This window comes from Cupressus sempervirens, chromosome 7 (genome assembly GCF_028749045.1).
Source record: "Cupressus sempervirens isolate cs-2001-9-10 chromosome 7, ASM2874904v1, whole genome shotgun sequence".
Lineage (NCBI taxonomy): Eukaryota > Viridiplantae > Streptophyta > Pinopsida > Cupressales > Cupressaceae > Cupressus > Cupressus sempervirens.
The window spans coordinates 300,074,840-300,099,321 of NC_143124.1; the positions used below are offsets into that span (position 1 = coordinate 300,074,840).

General features: G+C 34.0%; 1 protein-coding gene across 6 annotated transcripts in view; it reads left to right on the top strand.

Annotated features, from left to right (window-relative positions):
* Positions 1-13,210, top strand: part of LOC149546603 (uncharacterized) — a 202,180-nt gene extending 188,970 nt beyond the window's left edge. For all 6 annotated transcript variants that reach the window (XR_016353754.1, XR_016353753.1, XM_089791294.1 and 3 more), the window contains one exon: positions 12,440-13,210. Coding sequence is in view for 4 of the 6 variants with exons in the window: in XM_089791294.1 (XP_089647420.1) it covers positions 12,440-12,688 (249 nt within the window). In the remaining 2 variants the exon portion in view is untranslated. The remainder of the gene's footprint in view (positions 1-12,439) is intronic.
* Positions 13,211-24,482: the final 11,272 nt, after the last annotated feature.

A 24,482-nucleotide genomic window follows, 5' to 3' on the forward strand; every position in this document is an offset into this window, starting at 1 on the left:
AAGATCATGGACGTAAGCAATACAATACCCCACAAATGAAGACTTTGACATATCCTCAACCTCGTCTTCATATTGAAGTTGTTCTAGGGAAAGAAACAATGTGCACCTTCCATTTAACCACTTATTATGATGGAACCACTTGCCTAGATTGGTTAAGGTGCTTGCAATTAAATGCCCCAAAGGATGAACTTGGAGAAGAAACCTCAAAGGGGGACCCAATACCTTTTGGCATTGCTAGTTCTTTCTATGTGGAATATGAGTTAGACGAGGAAGGAAGGGGTATTCGAGCCAATCTTAATGATCCTACTTGCATTGTTCTGACAAGGAACTATAAATCTCCCAAATATTCGTAAACCAGGAATACTCAAATTACAACACCGAAGGGAAGGGATCATGTCAAAAATCCCTTGGACTTAAAAGCAGGGATTGAGATAAAGTCAAATCAAAAGAATATTGTGAGTGATTGTACTTCTTCTAGTTCTTTTGATGGTGCAGGAGCACCTAGGTAAGGTTACAAGGTAACTTAGGGTTCCTAGTCAAGTTTTGGCTTGTAGTGGCTTTATCCAAGCCACTAGTGAATAAGGGGGCTAGTGAGTCCTAGTGAGTTTCCTAGTCATTAGGAGGTCTAGTTAGGTCCTTGGAAGTACTTAATATTACTTGTTTGTCCATAGTAGTTGGGAAGTGGGCAATTGTTGTCAAAGTTGTCAAATATGACATTTGGGCATTTAGAGGGCTAGATTGGAAAAAGGAGGGGTGGAATGGTGATTTCATGCCCCAAGGCTCATCATTAAGCATTTGATAGAGTTTCATAAGGCTTTGACTAAATTTGGTCTATATATGAAAAAAGTTGTCAAGTTGCATGACAACTTTGCTAAATTGCAAAAGTTGTCACGACAACTTTTATTGCAAAAGTACATTTTCGAGTAGTAGGTGATATAACCACATCAAGGCGGTTGGAACATGTGTGTTGGACCTATATAAGGCCTCCCTCGACCTGTGACAAGACTTGGATGGCATTTGCATGAAAGTTGATTAATGAACAAACAATTTTGCTCAACATTTTTACCATAGTCAAAGAATTTTTGGTTCATTGAGCCATTGAATGGATTGAATCTTGTACTTTGACTTGTGAATGAGTTAGTAGATGTAAATAGTAGATTATGTGTGTGATTAGATAGGTTTTTTCGTTTCATTTCTTTGTATTTTAGAAAATCTTTTGTTTCCTCACTATCGCTGGTCTGAACTAGGCAATTTTTGAAAATGCAATTATAACTCGGCTTTCTACTGCGGTATCTGTATGGTCTCTTGGAATGTGTGAGATGACTCCTTGTACTATAGGTGTGCAAGTGTGTAGGCCTTAGAAATCATGTTTGGCATTTCTAAAGCGATGCCTTAGGGACGCCAAATGAGCATGGTTAGGGATCACAGTGATTGAAACAATACTTGATGGGATTGAGTGCATTGGTTGCTTCAATCCAAGTTGATGGAGAGAAGGATATAAAGGTGGAGAAGCCCTATACCCACGAGAAGTTTTGGTGACATGTTTGTTAGGGATTTGATCAAACCCTTATGAATATTGTTAGCACATTGTTGAAAACCTTAATTTAAGGCTTAAATATTGCAACTCAATGTACGGACAACTTGTGGAAGTGAGACTAGTTGAATTTGTAAGACTTCCATAAAGGGTATTAGGAAATGAAGTTTGTTTGCCACCTTATTAAGTCATTTTCTAAGTCATGTGCCAAAAGGTGAGTTTGGAGGTCTAATTCCTTGTAGCCTTATTAGGCCTAGTTTAGAACAATTTTGTGAATTCGATAGAGATTTCTATGTAGTTTTGGTTGATGAGCATTGGAATGACTCCAATGTCGTAGAAATAAACCTCTCTCTCCATTGTGGGGGTAGCTTTGATCATGTGTGGTCATCTGGTGTGGATGATCCTACAGAGCATCTGAGGAGTATTGTTTGGATTGACTTGATTCCTTAATTGGTGTGGACAAGTTGAAGAAGGGAAGGATTTGGAACGTGATCCTTCCAAGCTAGGGTTGGAGAAAGAACCCTAATAGGCTAGAGAGTTAGCCTAAAGACCCTAAGAGAAGGAAGGGTTGATAAGCAAGACTTGTTCTACATCAGAGTGGTATCAGCCCCAAAAGATTTGGGTTTATGAATAGATGTTTTAGACTGCAGAAGAATTAGTAGGTGAAACAATAATGGTGATTAATGTAGAGTTGGCCAAAGAAATGGGTGAACAAAAGGAGAGAAATAGAGTCCTTGAAGAAGGCCTAGAGGAAATGAAGACAAAGCTAGAAGAAGTTGTTGAAGTAGCCAAGAATAAAGACAAAGAAGGTGAAATTAATGATAGAGGCAAAAAAAAGATTGATGAGGAAGACATCATACCTGAACTAGACCCTCCATTGAATGAAGAACCATTCTTGAAGGTCATCAAGGCACTAGGAGGGAAAACCCTAGAAGGAATCCCATTGTTTAGTGGGAAGATGGACACTGAAACTAGACCCTCCATTGAATGAAGAATCATTCTTGAAGGCCATCAAGACATTAGGAGGGAAAGCCCTAGAAGGAATCCCATTGTTTAGTGGGAAGATGGACATTGATACAGTGATGGAATGGATTGAGGGGATGGAAAATTGCTTTAGTGTGAAGGTGTCACAGAGGCCCAAAAGGCAAAGATTGCAAAGTCAAAACTAAGAAGTTCAACATTGACATGGTGGAAGTACATGCAAGATGAAAGGATCAATATGGATAAGAAGCCTATAGCTAACTGGAATGCCATGGTGACTAAAGTAAAGGAGAATTATCCACCAGAAGACTATGAAGTGCAATTGCATAGGAAGAGGCAAGGTCTCAAGCAGGGGGACTTAGATGTGGCCTTTTATATAGTTGAATTTCAAAAACAATGCCTAAGGTCCAAGATTCAAGAAGAGGAACCTGTTAAAGTGGCAAGGTATTTGGGTGGACTAAAGTGGAACATACAAGATGAATTAAGCCTATGGACCCCTACTATTATTCAAAAGTGCCATTAGTTAGCTCTTAAGGTGGAAGAAAAGAATACGAAGAAGGGGGACTCTAATTTCAGAGGTAGAGGCAGATGAAGAGACCAAAGAGAGCATAGAGGTGGATACCAAGGCAGAGGCAATTATCAAAGAAACCAAGGGGAGTCTAAACGTGTTGAGAAGGGTAGTGAAACTAATTCAATTGGAGGTTACATGAGGAAGAGGCACTCAAGGAAGCTTCAATACAGGGAGAGGTGTAGGTAGAAGTAATTCATACTTTGCAAGTATGAAGTGTTACACTTGTGGTTAGTTGGGTCACCCTGCCTAGAGATGTCCTGACAAGCCTACTTCCTCAAATGGTGATAAGAGAGTTCCAAGGTATCTAAGGCATCTAAGGTGGATCATATTGAGTCAAACAAAAGAGAACTTGATGGTCAAGAGGGTGCTAATTAGACAACTAGTCAAGGATGAACCCAAGCATAGAAGGGCCTTGTTCAAAATTAGGCGCAAGAATTTGGGCAAGGTATGTAAAGTCATTATGGATTCAGGCTCCACAAATAACATCATATCAAAAGAAGCAGTGGACAAACTCAAGTTGACAAAGATAACTCATGTTAACCGATATAAGGTGACATGATTGAACAAAGGGCAGAGTGTGTTGGTGAATCAGGAAACTTGGGTTGTGTTTTCTTTTGCAAGCTATAAGGAAAAATTATTGTGTGATTTATTCCCTATGGATGCATGTCACCTGTTATTGGGCAGACCTTGGCAATATGACAGAGGAGTTGTCTATGATGGAAAGGAGAATTCCATTTCTTTTAAGAAGGATGGAAGAACTTTCAAGATGCAGTCTTTGTTGGAGGAAGATGAATCACAACCCAAGACTCCTAGTGTATTGTTGAGTAGTGGGAAGGAGTTCATCAATGCCCTTAAGCATGGAGGTAGTGAAGGGTATGCTACTCTTCTTAAGCCTAAGGAAGAAGAGAAAAATAAGCAAGAACCCTTACCAACTGAGATCCAAGATATGCTTGTAAAGTATAAGGATATTGTCAATGATGGGACTCTTGCAACTTTACCTCTAAGAAGAGTGATAAGTCATCATATTGACTTTGTACATGGTACATCATTGCCTAACAAAGTAGCCTATAAACTTACTCTAGATTAGAACAGAAAGGTGGCTAGGCAAGTGCAAGAACTTCTAGATCAGGGTCTGATAAAGAAGAGCATCAGCCATTGTGCAATGCTAGTAGTTTTAGCATCCAAGAGAGGAGGAAAATAGAGGCTTTGTACAAACTCTAGGGCAATAAACAAGATCACTATAAGATATAGGCTTCTCATACCTAGAATTGAAGACTTGATGGATTTTTTTAGAGGAGCTCAATATTTCCTAAAGTTAGACCTCAAAAGTGGCACCATCAGATAAGGATAAAGGAGGGTGATGAGTGGAAGACAACGTTTAGACCACAGATGGATTGTATGAATGGTTTGTGATGCCATTTGGGCTCTCTAATGCTCCTAGCACGTTCATGAGACTAATGAATGAAGTGTTAAAGGACTACACAAGGAGATTTGTGGTAGTATATCTTGGTCATATACTCATCTTCAATAAGACAAGAGAAGAACATCTCAAGCATGTGAAAATGGTGATAAGGAAGTTGCAGGAAGAAAAGTTGGCAATCAACTTGGAGAAATATGAGTTTTTGAAGCAAGAACTTGTATACTTGGGATTTGTATTATCCAAGGGATCTTTGAAGATGGACCAAGACAAAGTTGTAGCTATCCTAAACTAGCCACTACCCACCATGGCAAAAAAGATAAGAAGTTTCCATGGGTTAGCTCAATTTTATAGAAAATTCATTACCAACTTCAGTGGTATTTGTGTACCATTGCTAGACACTATTAAGGGTGGGATGAAGACCAAGTTCAAGTGGACTTCTAAAGTAGGAAATGCATTTGAAAAGTTGAAAGAACAAGTAGCAACACTATCTATCCTTAAACTATCTAGTTTTGACAAATTGTTTACCCTAGAGTGTGATGCAAGTGGAATGGTAGCAAGGGGTGTGTTGAGCCAAGAAGGTAGGCCAGTAGCCTTCTTCAGTGAGAAACTAAATGAGACCAAGAAGAAATACTCTTCTTATGACATGGAATTGTATGCTTTAGTGCAATCTCGTAGGAAGTGGTGGCATTACCTACCTAAGGAGTTTGTAGTGTTTACTGACAACCAAGCCCTTAGCTACATTAACACACAAGACAAGTTGGGCAATATACATTTGAAGTGGATGGAATATCTTCAAGCATTCACATTCACCATTAAGCACAAGTAGGGGCAACTAAACAAGGTTGCAGATGCACTAAGCAGGAGGATGTTGACCATTCAAGAAATTCAACTATATAGCATTGTTATATTGATCTCTTAAAAGAGCATATTTTATCTCGTTTTGGAGTATCTCAGAAAGTAGTTGTTGATAATGCAACATGTTTCTCATCTTAAGAGTTGCCATGGTTTTGTTATGATCATAAATTTTTTTGGCCCATTCTTCAGATTATTTCCCCTGGGGAAATGGACAAGCTGAATCAAGTAATAGGAACTTTATAGGCATTATGAAAAAATTGGTAAGTGAGAACATCAAAGGCTGGAACAAGAAATTGTATGAGGCACTCTAGGCAAATAGGACTACTCCGAAAAGAGCAATTGGCATGGGCCCATTTGAGATAGTATATGGAATAGGTGCTCAAAAATCATTAGCTTTGGAATTGGTAGTAGTGAAATTACAATCACTTGTTAAAGATGAAGAATTTCTTAATTCACTTGAAAAAAGGGTCTTACACCTTACCAAATTGGAAGAAGAAAGAGACAAATTGAAGGATCACATTAGAGAACATCAAATGAGGGTCAAGCAAATTTTTTATAAGAAAGCAAAGCCAAGGAAGATCATGCAAGGAGATCAAGTTCTTCTATGGGATAAGCGTAGGGAAGAAAAAGGAGCTCACAGAAAATTTGAATCACTTCGGAAGGGGCCTTTTGTAATTCAAGAAGAAATTGATTAATTTGCTTTTTTTTTTAAGAGTCACCCTTTTCTTTTGGTTCTCTTTTCTTTTGAACCATTGGCTATGACTATACAGAACCATTATTTTGATCTTGGTTGTTCACATAGAGTTGTCAATATTACATCTTGTAAACAGAGTTGCCAACTTCATTCCAAGGAAGGTACCTAGCAAATTATGAGTAATCGATACTGGTCTTTTTGTGCAATCTCCAATAGAGTCACCAAAAATATATTGGTAAATATATTTGTTGTACAAATGTTTCTTTGAAGATGACCTTGTTTGCTTGAGGAGTGGTGACAACCACATCGATAGTTGGAGAGATTGAATCTGATCAGGATCAAATTACAACCTTCCTTTGTGTTTAAGAGGGGAAGTTCACTCATATAATTGGGGCATTTGTATTTTTGTGTACTTTTCACCTAAAACTACATAAATGAGACAAAACAAAATAAAGAAAATGGTTAAGATAAACCCTAACAACAAACATATGAATACTAGTTGAGATTGATAATGTGGAATGATTACAAAGCGATATTTTACATACGATATAATGACAAACAAATTAGAATATCAAACCTTGACATTTAAAAATATAGAATATCTAACATCAAATCAATTACATAGAATGAAAAGACTATATAATTCCACCATTACATAAGAGAATGCAAACTTCACATACGAGAAGTAAGCAATAATAGTCGATGGACACATTCAAGACATACAACTAAATGCATTCATCTTTATTCTTTTTTGAAAACATGCCAATTCAAAAGTATTTTTGTACATGATGTAGATCTAAAAGAAATTCTCCATAGTTTCCCCTTTGTCAAAAAGTTCCTACTTTTACATTCCAAATTTGCTTGTATTTATAGACTCTCCTTGATAACTAGCTTGTAACTACTTAGGATAACCACCTAACCACTTTTCTAAATACTTAGGAGAACTATCCAGAATAGCTATTTAAGATGACTCCCTAGAATAACCACTTAGGATAACTACCCACTTAAAAAGAGTTTGGATTTACCCAAACTTTATAATAACATATCCGAAATCTAATTTTGAATACAACTCGTGACTTTGTCACTTTAACAAAAAGATAACTAGAAATGTATGACTTTCAAGTTTGGGAATTGTTGTAGTTCACATTTGTCTCCATTTTCTTCCATCCTTGTAATAATCTTACAATTTGGCCACTTTGGAACATGAACATATCTTTTCATTCGAGAAACAAAACTTAGAAGATCTCCATAGGTTGAAGAAGCTTGTATTTTTATTGGTACAACAATCACTATAGAATGAGAAACTATTCACCTCCAAGGACACACATTCCAACAACGCCAACTAGGCATCACTCATTATCACTTTGTACATATGTCGATTATTTTTTAAACGTTCCCCTTGTGTGTGAGAGATATTCATCATTAAATTTTAATGTTACTTTCACATACACACTGTTAGATGTTCGTAAATTATTTCAAAAATCTAGTCTCACATAGAGTATGAGAGTGTTGAAAAGATCTTGGACTTTTAAATTTATGAACACCTTTACTTTCTAGAAATGTTTAATTTTGTTCAATTTGGTTTTATATGTCTCTAGTATGCACTATATCTCATGGCTTTTCATCTCTTTGCAGTATTTGGTCAGATAGAGCATATGAAATGTTTGTCTACCTATATTGTTTCTTGTTTGACTTGTCTTTACATATAAGATTTGATCCATATCCATTATTCGGCCATATGTTTTCTTGGAGTTTCTTAGTCACTGGATTCTTGATTACTAATTGTTGAATCAACTTTATTTTGAGCTTTTAAAGGCTTAGCAATTTGCAAGGCATGCCAACATCTACATTATCATCATTGCTTTTGCTTCAAAGGATTTTGTAAAACCTTCCATGACTTTGTTATGGTTTCTCAAGTGATATTCTTGTGATATGTTTATTGCATATTGTACGAGGTATATGCCATATGATAGTGACCTCCTTTGTATTACACCCAAGTCCTCATTACATTACAAAGAAGAGATCAGTAAGATTTCCTCGGTCTCAACTTCTATGCTCTCTTTCATTACACATTGGATACAAGTTTCTATTCTTCATACAATCATCAAAGAGACGTGTTGATCATCACCTCAACTATTTAAGCTATCTTATTTAATAATAATTCACCTCTATCATGCTTCTGTCCTTTGCCTTTGTGCTCAAGAGGATGATCATACATTGCTCTAGAGCTCCTGATTTGGCATTTTGTCAAACATATCACGACCTTGCCCATGCTATTGATTTTACTCTTGAGTGCGTTGATTGTTAGTCTCTTGTATCATGCACCTTGCTTTCATTCTCCCTAACCTTCCATTGGGGAATATGTATCTCTCTTTGATTTTTCAAACATTTATTTGACAGTGCCAAACTTAAACAATAGGTGCTTCTTTGGGTAGACATCCATGCATTTCACCAACCAACTCACTTGCTTTGTTTGTTTAGCTTGGTGGAGATTCGAGATCACTTTGGGATATGCTAGTCACGATGAAGATCCAAGGAAAATCTCCTCTTTAAACTATGCATTATTAGTGTCATGTAATGTATTCAATCACCTCGATTTCACCTCGATAAGAAGCATAATCATAATGTGAAGCATTGGGGTTGCATTCTCTGTGCTTTTACGTTTATCAAATATGTCTTATGATAATTGTCACAATATCCTCTTCTTGTCGCATAGTCATGTATCAAGCTATTGAACAACTCCATCATTTGTTTGCCAATACTTTCATGCTTTCGACTATTCCATTTTGCACACGTTTACCATGACATTTTCCCGATCTTCACCAATTTTTAATCTCTTATGGAAATCTCATGGGGGCATGTTCTTACAATTTGTAAACACACTCCACATATTTATCTACAACTTAGCTACCGCAAGTGCCCAATTTGTGTGTCTGTGGAGATGCAAATGACAATGGAAGTTTAGGACTTTAACACTAGCTAGAGACTATAAGTAAAACACAATTCTAGGGAATGGAGATTTTGGATTTCATAAATCACTTAAGAAAATTATCCTAGTTGCCAAATACAAATTTCTAGCAAGGCAATTGTCAAAACAAGAAGTTTCTTGCTCAAAGTGTAGCTAGAGCAATGTACACAATGTTGAGCTCTTCTGAAACTAGATATGAATTGGAGTGAAAGCTTTGCAAAAGCCTACGAATTCACAAAATTCTGAAAGCATACCTTGGAATTCCTCTCTTATAGTTTTGTTTGCAAGGGGGCATGTAGTTTTGTAGTTGATTAGTTTGGTGGAGGCATGAATAATGTTGTGAAGGGTTAATTTTCAAATGGCATAGAAAGTTGATTTTCTCTCATGTGGTGATTTAAATCATTTTGTGGTTTTTTAATTGGGATTTTGGAGTTTTCTTATGTATTTGGTCTCTTTATAATTACAACACAATGCCCACAATAAGATTCATTAGAGCTTTAAAACCTTAGGACTAGTATCATAGTTGTTGCAAGGGTGCTTGAAAAATCCAAATTCTCAATTCTTGTTTAGCTTTGAGTTTTTGGATTGAGATGCATATTGGTGATTATTATGGATATCTTAGGAAACTTTGAATCACTATCACTTTACATTCTTGTTCACTTTTGAGACTAGGAGGTAGTTTGGTAGCAATATGGAAGTGCATGGTAAGTTGGACTTTGTAATTTATAATAATCCTTCTAATTTTAAGGGTTTAGAAGTAAGTGGGAAGAAAGATCACAAGGTTGCACAAAAAGACTAAAACTTTGAAAAGCTAACCCTTGGGGTTTGGTGGGTTGACAACCTTGAATCAATCCTTTAAAATAACATAGACAAATGAATCCTTTAACATCATGAATTTTAGCATAAATTTCTCATGACATATAGTTGGACACCTAGATGAAATGACTCAATGACTTGTGTAATGCATAATACCAATTGATCAACTTATGAACGACTTAACTATGGAATCGTGCCTTCAAAATTTAGGACATGCATGTGAAACTGGGTACAAGAACTGTAAGGACACGTCATGAACTTAAAATATTAACTTTAGATGAGTTCTTTATATGTCAATAGATTCACCAACTTTGACAATGACTTTTGTAATGCATAATACCAATTGATCAACTTATGAAAGACTTAACTATGGAATTGTGCCTTGAAAATTTAGGACATACATGTGAAATTGGGTACAAGAACTATAAGGACACATCATAAACTTAAAATATTAACTTTAGATGAGTTCCTTATATGTTAATAGATTCGCGAACTTTGACAATGATGAACCAAAACGAACATAAGGCCTTGGACACAAAAATGGGACAATATAAGAGACAACAATAGATAGGAGGACAAAATTTGATGGGTCCCAACATGCTTAGAAAGATGGATGATTAATTGAGATTAATCAAGGAAATATTTAATGAGGCAATAAATATGTAGAAAAACTATGGTGATAAGAGCATGATGTTCAAACTTTCTTGTAGATATGTGGTCTCTTTTGATGTGTTGGAAGTGATCAACCCAATTGCTTACAAAAGCTCTCTAAAACTTGATGTTAATTGTATCAATAATGTATTTTATCTATTTGTGTGTATGTAGTCTCATCTTGACACCACTCCATACTTTATTGGAGTGGCACCAGTGGAGCCCATTTGAATCCTTGAAAATTAATCTTGAAGTAGAAATATTGTGAGCAGTCTATTAAAAGATCCAATGGATTTGTTTAATAAGACATCAAAACAATATCTTCTCCTAGTTGAGAGGAATGTCCCATCTCATATTTTACTTAAGTTAATAAAATGGTTGAGACGATGGTTGATTATCTTATGAATAATTGATTAGGGATAAATATGTTTCTTAGATTTGATCAATGTTTCTTCCCTACTTAATTGAGTTTGTGAAATTAATTAATGTAAGACGAACAAAATGCAATTAACAAATGATATAGGTTGAGAAAGATACCAATGAACTAAAAAAACTATACATTTTATGATGAAACACAATGAAGAAGGATAGAGATATGACTCCTCGATTTGTTGTATGATAATGTGATGAAATGTCCCTTTTCTGATTTTTCATGATATTTCCAACCTCTAATCAGATCTTTAAAATCAAACAACTGCTATCACAAAGATCCACCAAATTCCTTAAGAAACCCCAAATCGGGTATGTTGAAAATAGTGCTAAAAGCTTCACAACTTCACAAATTATTAATGAATCTGAAAATGGAAATTTTTACAGAACTTTCAGCAGCATAACAGCCTACAAATTGATATTTCCAGATCCGTATAGCCTTTACACAACAGCTCGAAAATGTAGGACCAAAACTATGCTCATCGGGCTCCCGAAATAGCACAAAATATGCTCGGAAACACCACAAGAACACTAATAATCTATCTCAGAAGTTTAATCACGTCCCAATATATATATTCAGCTCTATTTTAACAGCTTAAAGTATAAAATACAGCAGCAACCAAAACTGATATGAAATACTCAACCGGAAACACCAAACTCTTACAAAAATACACCCGGAAACTCACAAATCTGCACTGTTCAGCACAAAGGCAAACTCTGTATGAGCATGCACATGGAATGGCTTCAAACTCCCGTCCTTAGCCTTCCTGGAAACCTGCAAACTCCCGTTCTTGGGTCTCCCTGGAAACCTGCAAACTCCCGTTCTTGGGTCTCCTTCTCCACAGGTTTGGCAGCCTCTGAAGAATAACAAAGAATGAGTGAAAATCAAGTCTGGAATCCCCCCAAAATGCCTCCAAACCTCTTTAAAAAGGGCATAACTGTAACTCACGTCCAAGAGAGGTTAATGAAACATATTTTAATAATAATTATCATTTATTAGTCCAACGGTTTCCAAAGATTAACTCCCTTTTTCCGAAACTTCACTTTCTTGGGCCTGCCTGTCTTAGCAAAGATTATTATTTTTTAATTATTTGAAAAGGGGACATGACATGTGATCCAATTAAGTCCTTCAAATCCTTGAACTCATAATGAAGAAAAGTTGCACAAACCAAAGAAGGAAATGTTTGTGGTCGGTTGAGAAGCTTTCCTTAATCGAGCAATATTTTCTATTGTTTCCACCTCCATAGATGACTGATAAATATGATGTAATCGATGATAGATATTTGAAAAGAAAAATACACTAATAACAATATTGAAATATAAACATAATAAGGAGGATATATGCTCAAAGACACCAAGAATGGAGATATAAACTCCCCAAAACACAAGAAAAGTATGTGTAGAAGTTTGAAGATTTGAATGAATGCAAGGTATTATTTTAAAGTTACTAATACCACATTGATCCTCCTAGTAACACGATAACAAATGATTTATCATTATTGGGTTACTTTTTGATGCAGAAGCATCCTAGGCTTACTTGCAATCCTGCATGTTTGGAGGGATTGTGGTTGAACTCGGCATGGTCTAGGAGCTTGGCATGGTCTATGGAGTTTGGCATGGTCTGGGAGCTCGACATGGTCTGTGGACTTGACATGGTCTGCAAAATTTGGCATGGTCTGGGAACTCTGCATGGTCTATGGTTGCTCAGCATGGTCTATGGAGCTCGACTTTGCTTTGGGATTTATTGGTGTTCGACTTGGTTTTGCTGACACTTGGTTTGGTCTTGGTTTTGTTGGTGCCGAGTTGTCTGTGAGCCGACTTTTGAGTTTTAATTTATGTATGGGTATTTAATTTAGTGTTGTAGCTGACTTGTGGCTCGACCTATATTTATGTAAGGGATTTAATTTAGTTTGTAATGAGTTGGGCCAACTTATGGCTTAGTTGGGTATAAGTAAGGGGTTTTGTGGAGTCTTTAGGTAGCAGTGATCATTCCAGCTTTGAGAAGGGATGAAGGGTAGATGTGAAATGTCAAGGGCTAGGGTTGCGGCATGAGAACTAGAGGATTGCTTGGTGGACCTGAGGGTACAAGTTTGGATTCTTCTTGGTGTTCTTATCCAGTTGTGTATCTGGACTAGCTGGGATTGGATTTGTAAGTGGATCATGTTGGATCTTCCAGAACTGATTTTGTAATTATTGTTTGTATTTGGACCTAACCCAGAAGGCATTATAGCCGGGCATATTGCATGTAATCAATTATATCTATGAATAAAGAGTTGTGAATTGGTATCAAATCTTGCATTGTTCTTGTATTGTTGTGTTGTTTCCGCTGTGTGGTTATTTGCTGGGAGTTTGGACATCTTCTTTGGGGATTCTCCTGCCTTGCACTACATCAATTTTGTCTTCCACTAGAATGGTTTCATGTTTTAGGTATACGTAAGATATTTTACTCATAATATGTTTTATAGTTCTTTGATTTTATCATAATCATTGACAAAGATGATATATCATTTGGGTTAATTTTCCTTCCACTAGAATGGTTTCATGTTCTAGTTGGTGTATGTAGGATAGTTTACTCATAATATGTTTTATACTTCTTTGATTTTATAATATTTATTGAATTGATGTTTTCTTGGTTAAATATGCTAGTGGGAAGCTAACTTGGTTGGTTTATGAAGAGCTATTTTTCTACTCTTGTTGTTATGCATATGTTATAGGATCAAGTAGGAGGAGGGAGAGAGAGAGAGAGAGAGAGAGAGAGAGAGAGAGAGAGAGGGGGGGGGGGAGGAAGGTAGGTAGGCAATACTGAACAATTGCATCCAACTATTGGACATAAAACTATTGTAGGGATCATAACAACCATAAAATCACGATTAAGGAAGGTAGGCAGGCAATACTGAACAATTGCATCCAACTCTTGGACATGAAACTATTGTAGGGATCATAACAATCGTAAATTTTGGCTCTTGTATGTAAATCAGTATACTTGAACCTCATCTATGAACTAATTAATACCATAATGTCAATTATACAAGAAATAGTGATAATTATTACTTCGTTAAAGGAGGATTTGTAAACTCGTGATATTTCAATCTTTTAAAATCTTATAGTTTTTTAAATTAAAATCATAAAAACAAATCTCTCTCAATCACATGGGTTTTTAATAACCATTCTAATGCACCATTATAAGTTAGACTACCTTAACAAGTATGCCATACTTCTTGCATGTAATCTTTAAATTTATTTAAATATATTTTTTAATTCCTCTTAATCTATCTTATATATCTTAGCTAGGATGTCTTTAACTATGTTATTGAGTTAGTTGCTCTTAGTCTCTAAAATATATTTTTTATTTCCTCTTGAATCTATCTTATATATCTTAGCCAAGATGCCTTTAACTATGTTAATGAGTTAGTTGCTCTTAGTCACTATTCTTGCATGCTTCTTACATAATGAGTTAGTTGCTCTTAGCCTCTATTCTTGCATGCTTCCTGTGCATAATGCATATGTTTATACGGTGAAATCATCTCTCATATCTCTCCTATCTAGCAATTTTATGGTATAATCTTGCTTGTCGCTATCCCTTTGATTACCTTTTCTTATTGACTCGTGTGTTCAGGGTGAAATCATCTCTCATATCTCTCCTATCTAGCAATTTGATGGTTTAATCTTGCTTGTCATTATCCCTTTGGTTACCTTTTGCTATTGACTAGTTTTGTTTATTCAGTCTATTGTTGTGTTACATCATAACACATGCCAATGTTAGTCAATTGAGGTGGTGAAATTTCTCTAATCATTTGTACCTACACATACCTTTTGTATGTGTATATTATTCATGCATTGTTTTACCCCATTTAACACTAACACTTGTGTGCTTGCTGCAAACCGTTGTAATTATTAATCTTAAAAAAGAGTTTCCTCCATTTTACTAATTTTATCCTTAGTAGAATTTGGGGACTATATGTGCATGATGAAATGATTGGAGGGGATTTATGATAGTGATGAATGAATATATATAGGAATAATGAGGAATACATTCTAGAGATGAAATAGTCAACAATGGTGTACTTTGAGATGTAAGATGGATCTCTTCTACAAAATTATCAAGCATGCATAACTTCAAAATCATTTCTTATTTTGGAGAGAAAAAAAATGTTACAATTCAACGATACATGTAGATGAAAGTGGTTTACCTTTTTAAAATGACTTAATATAGTTTTATTTTGTGTCGTAGTTTGGGTTGTCATTGGGGAGTGTTTTAGGATAACTCTAAGGTGACTGTAAGCCTTGTTTAAATTTTTAAATATAGTTTTACTGAACCTAAAAGCAATTTAGGAAGCATGGATGTCCCTTTTTAAATATTAGTACAAAATATTAAGGGCTGGATTTTATGGTCCTTAAAGTTTGTGGTGAATGACCCTAGGACCCATGAACATATACAAGCACTAAATTAAGTATAAAAAATATAAGCTTGAGATTATATAGAAAGTAAATATTTTGACCTTGCAAACTTTACTTCCTCCCCCCTCCTAATTTTTTATCTCCATATTATAAGTCCATGAGTACCAAAATGCTTGATCATTATTATGCAATGGTTACATGTGATCCTATTGTCCACACATGTTTGATTCTCATATCTTTTGTGATAAATGCACATGGATTTCCAGGTCTTAGCTATTATGGTTTTATGTCAGAGGCATGGAACATTGTAAGAATTATAACACTTTTCATTATAATGAGATGCAAACATGGGATATATGTTACATATAGGAGTGTTTTTATAGGTAAACATTTCAAACACACCTTCAACATAGTATATTTTACAATGTTATAACAAAGTTTATATCAAAACTTGCACAAATGGTGGTGGATTTGTTGGCTTGCAAATGTATATTCATTCTTAACTTTCATCCTCAAAAGTGCATAATTATGTGGATATATCAAATGTTCACTTATGAGGCATATGGTTTGTGAGTGTGGAAACCACAAGATCCCCATAAATTCCTTTTTGAAATAATTTCATTATGTTGAAATATATTATCCTATTATGGCTCGTTGTGTTGTCACAAGATATCTGTAATGTCCCCTTTCTAGCATTCATAGCATGATGTTGTCGTTAGCCTATTTCCCCACAGTCCCGTAGGCTAACTAGGACATTAAAGGGGCTTAGAGGCCATTTGGCCTAGACAGTTTCAGTTGCAGGTCTTTCTGAGGGGTTCTGAGGCAACTTTGGGCATACTTACTATTTATAGTAAGTCATCTTGGACATGGCCGGACATTCAGTCATAGTGGTATGTCGATGGTAATTGTTTAAAATCTACAAGAAGACTTATTTATCATTGATAAGATTTGTTATGCATTGATAAAGCCATTTTATAAAGTTAAATTTAAATATTTAACTTTATTAATGCATAGACTATAGTTTGTGGGAAATATTTAAATTAAAAGAGTTCCCTTTATTTTTATAACACATTGGAGACATAAGGTACATAAAGGGAGTTATGTTTTATCCCACATTGAAAAAACGAAGGATTGAGCTCTTGTGAGAACACTATAAAAGAAATGGAAGAGCTTTTTTTTTGTATGCTTGGATGAAGATTAATGTTATGTTGCTGGATATCTGATTATCGGGCTTGGAGGATGGAATCCCTCTTTTCTAGCATTCTCTTCGCTGTTGGAAGATACAGTCAGGAGGATCAAGGGTGTTTTCACTTCAGGAAACACACTGGGTTTCATTTGGGGCGTTTGCATAAAGAAATTTACAAGGGTTTGAGGTGCAGATCTGAGGTTAGTTATTGCTATAGTGCCGCATGAACAGTATTTTGCTACAGTCGACATGAACAGTATTTTGCTACAGTACGGCGTGAACAGTGTTGGTATCAAGTTTACTTGTTTTTTCGGCTGATTAGAAGTTTGGAGGGCTGGCCGACTACATCTGCAAAATACTACGGCCACTAATTTCAGGTTTCTTCTGTCAAATTTGGATATTTTGCATAATAATTGTTGAATACAAGTCTGAATAGTTGTTGCAGCCTTTAAGGCAGCTGTAAGTGCATATCTACATTTAAAAATCACCCTTTATTAGCAGATTGAAAGAGTTTCCAGATTTTTCATATACTATTGAATGTGTGCCAAGTGTTTGTGAAAATGTTATGATGTGTATTATGCATTTTAATGTCACTTCATAGTTGTTCGTAAATCTACTCATTGGAAAGCAATTTATTGAGGAAATCAGCTTTATGAGTTTGCATACAAAGTGTTTGACAATATTCCTTAAGTTAAATTTCTGCAAGTCAAAGTTCAAATCAGGGGAGGATATTACAATATCTTGCTCATGCTCCCCTTGATTTCTAATGATATATTAAAAAATAGTGATGATAGTTGATGGAGATTATGGAGTTATGGTAATATTTGACCCTCTCTAGTTACAATTATCTCATTTGGATTGTTTTTTTGTGTGTTATATTTACCTTTATTTGGACAATATTATATTGAGTGGTCTTTTCAGTAGTTAACAATAATTAGTGGTGTGAGAGTGTTAATGTTAACTTTTATTCTTCTAGATTAAATTTGACAACCATCTACATGTCAAAAGTTTAATTCTTATTATAAATAGAATATACTTTTAAAAATAATTTAATAAATACCACATAAAATATTTGTTTAAATTATAGTATTTGGAGATATAAATCATCCACTTTTTTAGAAATTAAAATAAAAAGATCAAGTTAGTAAAAAATTAAATAAATAGAGAGAAATATAAATAATTTTAGATGTAGTAAATTATAATTATAATTATTTTATACTGGATATCTATGGCATTTCTTTAGATAGATTTATTTAAGTTATCTATACTAGTTAATATTTATTTTATAGTTGGTTTTCATTAAGAAATGCATATCCATATAAAACCCTAACTATTTTATGTAAAATATGTCCTCTTAAAATGTAAATGTAAACATATCATTTATAATTGATTGTTAGATTTGTTGATAATTTATAATTAACAATAAAAAAAATTATACCTTTTATAGCATGATATAAATTTTTATATGTTTATTAAATTGATACTTCAATTTTCTAAGTCAATTTTGAAAAAAAAAAAAAAAAAAAATTCTCATTTTGTAATTATTGTATCTTAAGAATTTACCCCAAATCTTATTTAGAAAATAATTAAATTCAAGAATAGTGATCTATCTTTAGTAATGAGTGTTCTTACAGGAGCCCTAGTCTACATCGCGAGGATAAAGGTTTTCCTCTTCAAAAGGATGAAAATACTTTTAACTTTTGCCATCTTGTGAAAAAGAGATCACACTAAGGTAGAAATCTCCATTCAAAAATATTGGGTCCCTCAATCTATTCGCTCTATGGTGTCTCAAAATCATGGTAAATATTTTGTGATATTCTTAGAAGGATGTGGGCCACTCAAATACAAGACATATCAACCAAAACAAAGAAACTTGGTATGTTAAAGGATCAAAGGGTTGATAGCTCTACATCAAACTAGTATCAGGGCAAGGCTAAAGATCCTTGCAGCTAGAAGGAAGACTTTGAAGGAAGAGGTTAAGAAAAATACCTTCATTGATTAATGCAGTAGTTGTAATGAAATTAGGAACCCTTCGAGAAAGGATGGAAGCCATGGAAGCCAGAGAAAGAAGGAGATGAAAGGCAAGTTTAGATGAAGAAGAATTAGAAGGGGAATAAGCAAAGATCTCTTCACATAGAAAGAATAACTTGATCCAAAAGTTGCTAAAAGCTATTATAGTGGGCAACTTTAGAGTTGTCAATGTATAGTGGACATGTGAATGATGAAGAATTGATATATTGGTTTGGTGCTCTTGAAAATTTCTTTGAATGTGAAGATATTGAGGACAATGAAAAGATAAAGGTTGCTAAGTATGGGTTGAAGGGGCATGCTTTGTTATGGTGCGATTGTTTGTAGGAAGAGAGATGGAGGAATGGTTTCTTCAAAATCACATCTTGGCCAAGGATGGTAGAGAAGATGAATACGTTCCTTCCAAATGACTACAAAGTTCAACTATATAAGAAGTTGCAAGGATTGAAGAAAAAGGAGATGGATGTATAAAGGTATATTGAAGAGTTTTACAAGTTGGATATAAAGGTCGCACATGAAGAGGACATAGAAGAGAAAGTGGAAGGATATCTTGAAGGGACGATGTATAACATCCAAGATGAATTGAGTTTGTCTACACCAAGGAATGTAGAGGTGATGAAAGGCCACATCACCCGTACCAACTCACAACCAAAAACATACAACACAACTACGTGGAGACAAAGAGAAGACAAAATGTTTTACAAATCATTATTTTATTATACAATATTCTCCAAATGAGAGAACTCTGAATTCTCACAATATGAGAGAGCTTCCAATATGAAAGCCTACAAACTAAGAGCTTCCAAAAATATTGCACACCAAGAGAGCTTCCACCAAGAGATTTTCTACAAAGAAGATAGTACAACCAAAGAGGTTCACCAAGAAGAGCTTCCCAGCCAAGATCTTATACACTAAGATCATTCACCTCCAAATCTTCTTCACAAAGAGATTAAACCTTCAAAGCTTGTTTACAAATGCTCATATGCATTGCTTATATAGGCACTTAACATGAACAAATTTCCACAATCCATCATAGTAGAGAAATGCATATTCTGGATTCGATTGTGTGCCATATTTTTGCATTGACGTTTTGAATCACACTCTGTGATTCATCATCAGGATGTGAAGAGCTAGAGGAGAAAAATGATTAGTTGCAAGCCAATAAGAGAATATATGTGAGAAAACCTAGGTGTGAGGAGAAAAGGGACACAAAGATCAAGGTAACAAGGTCAACCATGAGAAAGAAAAAGTCAACCCAAAGACAAAGGAAAAGAATGTTAAAGGCACAAATAAAAATAGTGACCAAGATAGAAGATATTAAACAAGTAGGAGGAACAAAATAAAATAAAGAAGGTGGTGGCAATATTAACAATAATAGTAGTGACGAAAATAATAATACAATAATGTGTAGAATAAGAGTAATCATAATGCTAATAAAGAAGAAATTGGTAGTAATACAGTTAAATATGTGAACTATAAATGGAATATGTATCATATATAGATTATATACAAGTATGTGTGTATATATATATACACACACGCATATATACGCATATATGTATGTATATTCACACACACACACACATATATATATACACACATACATACATATACATAAATATACATACATATGTATATTTATGTATATGTATGTATGTGTATGTATATATAATGTATGTATACATGTACATACATAGATTATATATACATACATTATATATACATATACATACATACATATACATGTATATACATACATGTGTGTGTGTGTGTGTGTGTGTATTGAATAGTACAAAAATAAAAATAAAGATAAAGAAAAAATGACCTGGAAGGAAATATCTATCTAAGTGGGTGTGAAAATAAATAAATTAATAAGTTGAAAAACTTAAAAATTAAAAAGCCTAGAATAAAAGGCCAAAGAGGGTGACCTACCTAAATATAAAACAGAGGTGACCATGAAAGAGAAATAAATAAAAGAGAATTGGGACCCAAGGGGGTTCCCAGTAGAAAGAAAAACAAACTAGATGATGAGGGATACTACGAAAATAATGTACCTATTTCCCAAACCACATATAGAATGATATGTAAGGATATCTATCTACAAGCCATATATATATATATATATATATATATATATATATATATATATATATATATATAAGAAAAACAAACTAGATGATGAGGGATACTACAAAAATAATGTACCTATTTCCCAAACCACATATAGAATGATATGTAAGGATATCTATCTACAAGCCATATATATATATATATATATAAGTGGTTAAAAATTAAAAAATAATAATTTAAGAAATAGAATAAAAAAGAAAAAGAAGACAATTTTTTTTAAAAAGTAAAATAAAAAATAAAATAAACATAAACATAAAAAATAAAAATAAAAATTTATAATAACAAAAAACCAAAAATAACATAAAGAATAAATGGAGGGAAGTGCAGGGGCAAATTGTGATTTTTCTCTCTGAATTAATTTGATGAAGTTTTTCAGATTTGGATCTAACAACAATTGTGTTCATCGGTGATAATTCATTAAAATTTTGGAGAATTTTTTTCTTTTGAGAGGTTTTTAGTCATCTACATATATAAATATCTCAATCTTTAACGATGACTACTGAATTAGTTCTTGAAAGGTTAAGCAACCGTCGATTAAAAATTAAAGGAGTACACAGCTGAGCCAGATGGGAAGGCTCAAAGGTTAGAATATACACAAATCCACATCAAGGAAAGAATGAATAATAATAGTTTCATGTTCATTATCTGAATAGACAATCAATGTTCTTTCCATTTCTAAAAAGGTCCAGAGAATAAATTTATTTGGAAATTAAGCCGAAAAATAATTTCACATTCATAAAAGGCGAAGTGAGGTCTGTACATAGCAAATTTTGTGGTGGCAACTTTGACAATTTGTATGGTCATTTACAATCTCCCACCTACACTAAGAAATATTGTCAAATAGATTGAACATATCCAAATTCGCAACTTGAGTTTGAAGGACAATGGTTTCAATGCTTAATCTGATTAGCTGATGGGCTATTTTTAAGGGAAACACCCTGGGGGATTTTAATGATAGAAAATCTGAATCTTTTGCTATTTTGAAGGGTGAATCAAAAGATCCGAGCAGAAAATTTCAGGACGAGTGAGTTTGAGGGATCAAATTGAGAAATAGTAGGAGATTGTTGAATATTTCATTCAAGTATAACTTTATACAACGAAAGTTGTTGACTCAATTCACAAAGTTTCAAATCCACTCCATAGTGCATATTATTTTTGTACAATCCAATTAATACTTTTTACTAATTTTTGAAACATTAGAACTTCTGTATCTTCAGTCCTTGAATTATACTACAAAACAAAGAATATTGTGAGGATAGTTCATCCGAGCTAACAGAACATAAGTGCTTTGTACAATAACACACCTGAAATAAACAAATCATAACAAATTTGGGTATTATTTTGTCGCAGTTGTACAGAAAGGCCAAGACAAACGAAAAACAAAACATATTGAAGGCAAATAACGCTCAATTTCTTATGGATAGTTCTTATTCAGAGAAATATGCAGAGAAGATAGAGGCTTGGTCAGTGATCAATCCAAATGGATATATCAGCATGATTCAGAGATTTTTGAACCAAAATGCCACGGTTGTAAATAAGGAAAACTATCGATCTAATATCATTTTTTCTATTGATAGCCTTGACAATCAATTTCAATTTTATATGCTTCCCATAAGAGATTGCCTCTGTATTCCCAGCAGATAGGTCTCACTGATAAACCTTATGTGAATTCCCCCAAAACCCTTGAAGCACGTCTTTGTAAGCTCGAATCCTCAAAGTTCAAACCCTCGCATAACCCTCCAAAAAAATATATTCCCCCTCATCGCAGGAATATTTTACCCAATTCTCCCTCTCAATACCCTGGTCAACTTCAAAAGATTGCTCAATCTAGTATTAAAGCTAAAGAATAGATACTAATCATCAGCAATCTAGACAGTGAAGAGCGGTGGCATGAATGCAAGAATCTCAGTGTTTTTACACTATGAAATAGGCCAAAACAAGATATGATCAATCTAATTAATTGGCTCTAGGATTTTTGTCAAAACCAGGTAAGTATATCTCACCATTCTAAAAGAGTTATGTTTATTCAATGTAGGGATGAAAATGTCAAAAAATATTTTCTCTTTACCTCTATTTGTTATTTGAATGATTATGATGTTAAATTCTTGGAATGGACACCAGATTTTAAGGAAGAATTGTTAAACTTTTCCATTCCAACTTGGGTTTCAATTCATTCACTCCCACCAGAACTTTTGCATACAAAGATTATCAGGAATATAGGTTCATCAATGGGGAACCTGATAGGAATAGGCAATTCATACAAATCTTATAATAACATTAAATTTTTGACTAATTGTGAGATTAATTCTCCTGAATCCCAAACTTATTAAGGTAATAACCAACAAATCTATCTATAACTTAAATCCTCATAGATTTGAAGGCAAAATCTCTAAAATAATTAGATTTAAAAATGAAAGAAAGATCACATTTAAATCTATGCAACCAACCTCTGAGCTTAAAGACATCTTCCCTATGATGTGTATAAGGAATAGAAAAGAATTTTAGGGGAAGTGTAGTCATTTTACAACAAGGAAAATAGTTGCATAGTTGGAAGCTGGTAAAACAAGTAAAGAAAAAATAATAGTCATAACTAAAATCACAGATATCATAGACAAAGATCAAAAAGAAACCACAGAAAATCTACAAGAAATGGAAGAAAATGAAGTGCAAAATAAAGAAAAGGAGAAGACTTCAATATCAAATAACAATAAAGAAATGATTGATCTGTCAGATATAAAACAAAACAAAGGCACTAATCCACAGTAGGGAAATGAACCAACCTATTAAGATCAAAGTAGTAAAGGTATCAACAGAAGAGATGGAGTAAAAACAGAACTTAAGACAACTTATATTAGGATGCAAAAGACAACAAATAGATATAAAAGGAATAAAAGAACAAAAACTCAGACAGCGAAGGTTATAGAAGAAATGGATTGGAAAGAAAAAGCATTAGGGAAAGAACCCAAGTCTCAAGAAAAAATATTTTGGATAACTTTACCAACATTATTGAAGAAATTGAAAACGAAGGTCTCTTCTCTATTGCATCTCCTAAGAGTAGTAAGGATAAACACACAAAAGAAGTATTAGAGACCCTGTTGCTGCAGAAAGTAGAGTCTATAAAGGAAACCATAGAAGCCAACAAAGAGGTAGTCAAGAAGTGTACCAAATTTTGGCAGACACCAAATACAACACAATAATCTCCAAATAATAATCTCAGTGGGCACATTGTAAGAAAGAATGATCAAAGTAAGATAAAAGGAATACCAATACAAGATTTTCATGACTTCTTGAATAATGAACTATCAGAGAGTGACAATCTAGAAATGTCAATGTCAGATGAAGCTCATAAAGAAAACTTGGAACGATTAACAGATGAATTGATAAAAGTTTTTAACCACAATAATATTGACAAAAGTAGTGATGTACAAAAAGAGGAACTAATTCAGCAAGTTTTGAAACTAGGAGGAGATAAATACACTTTTGAAGATTTAAGAAGAGATTTGTTAATCAATGATGATGAAGATAAGAATAATAAATCAAAATAGTCAATCGAAGATAGAATACACTTAGGACAAGGAGATGTTACAGATGTGGGTAGAAAAAGGAATACACCAGATTTAGAAGATAATATGAGTATAGATGAGTAGATAAATCTTGTTGATTAGATAATGATAGCATTAGAAAACGAAGAGATAGATATGAAAGAAGGTAAGCAATCAGAAAGTGTAGCAAATGCACAAGAGAACATAGAACATTTAGGTATTATGATGAATCAAGAAGGGATAAGCACCCCTAAATATGGAAGTCGGAAAGGTAAGAAA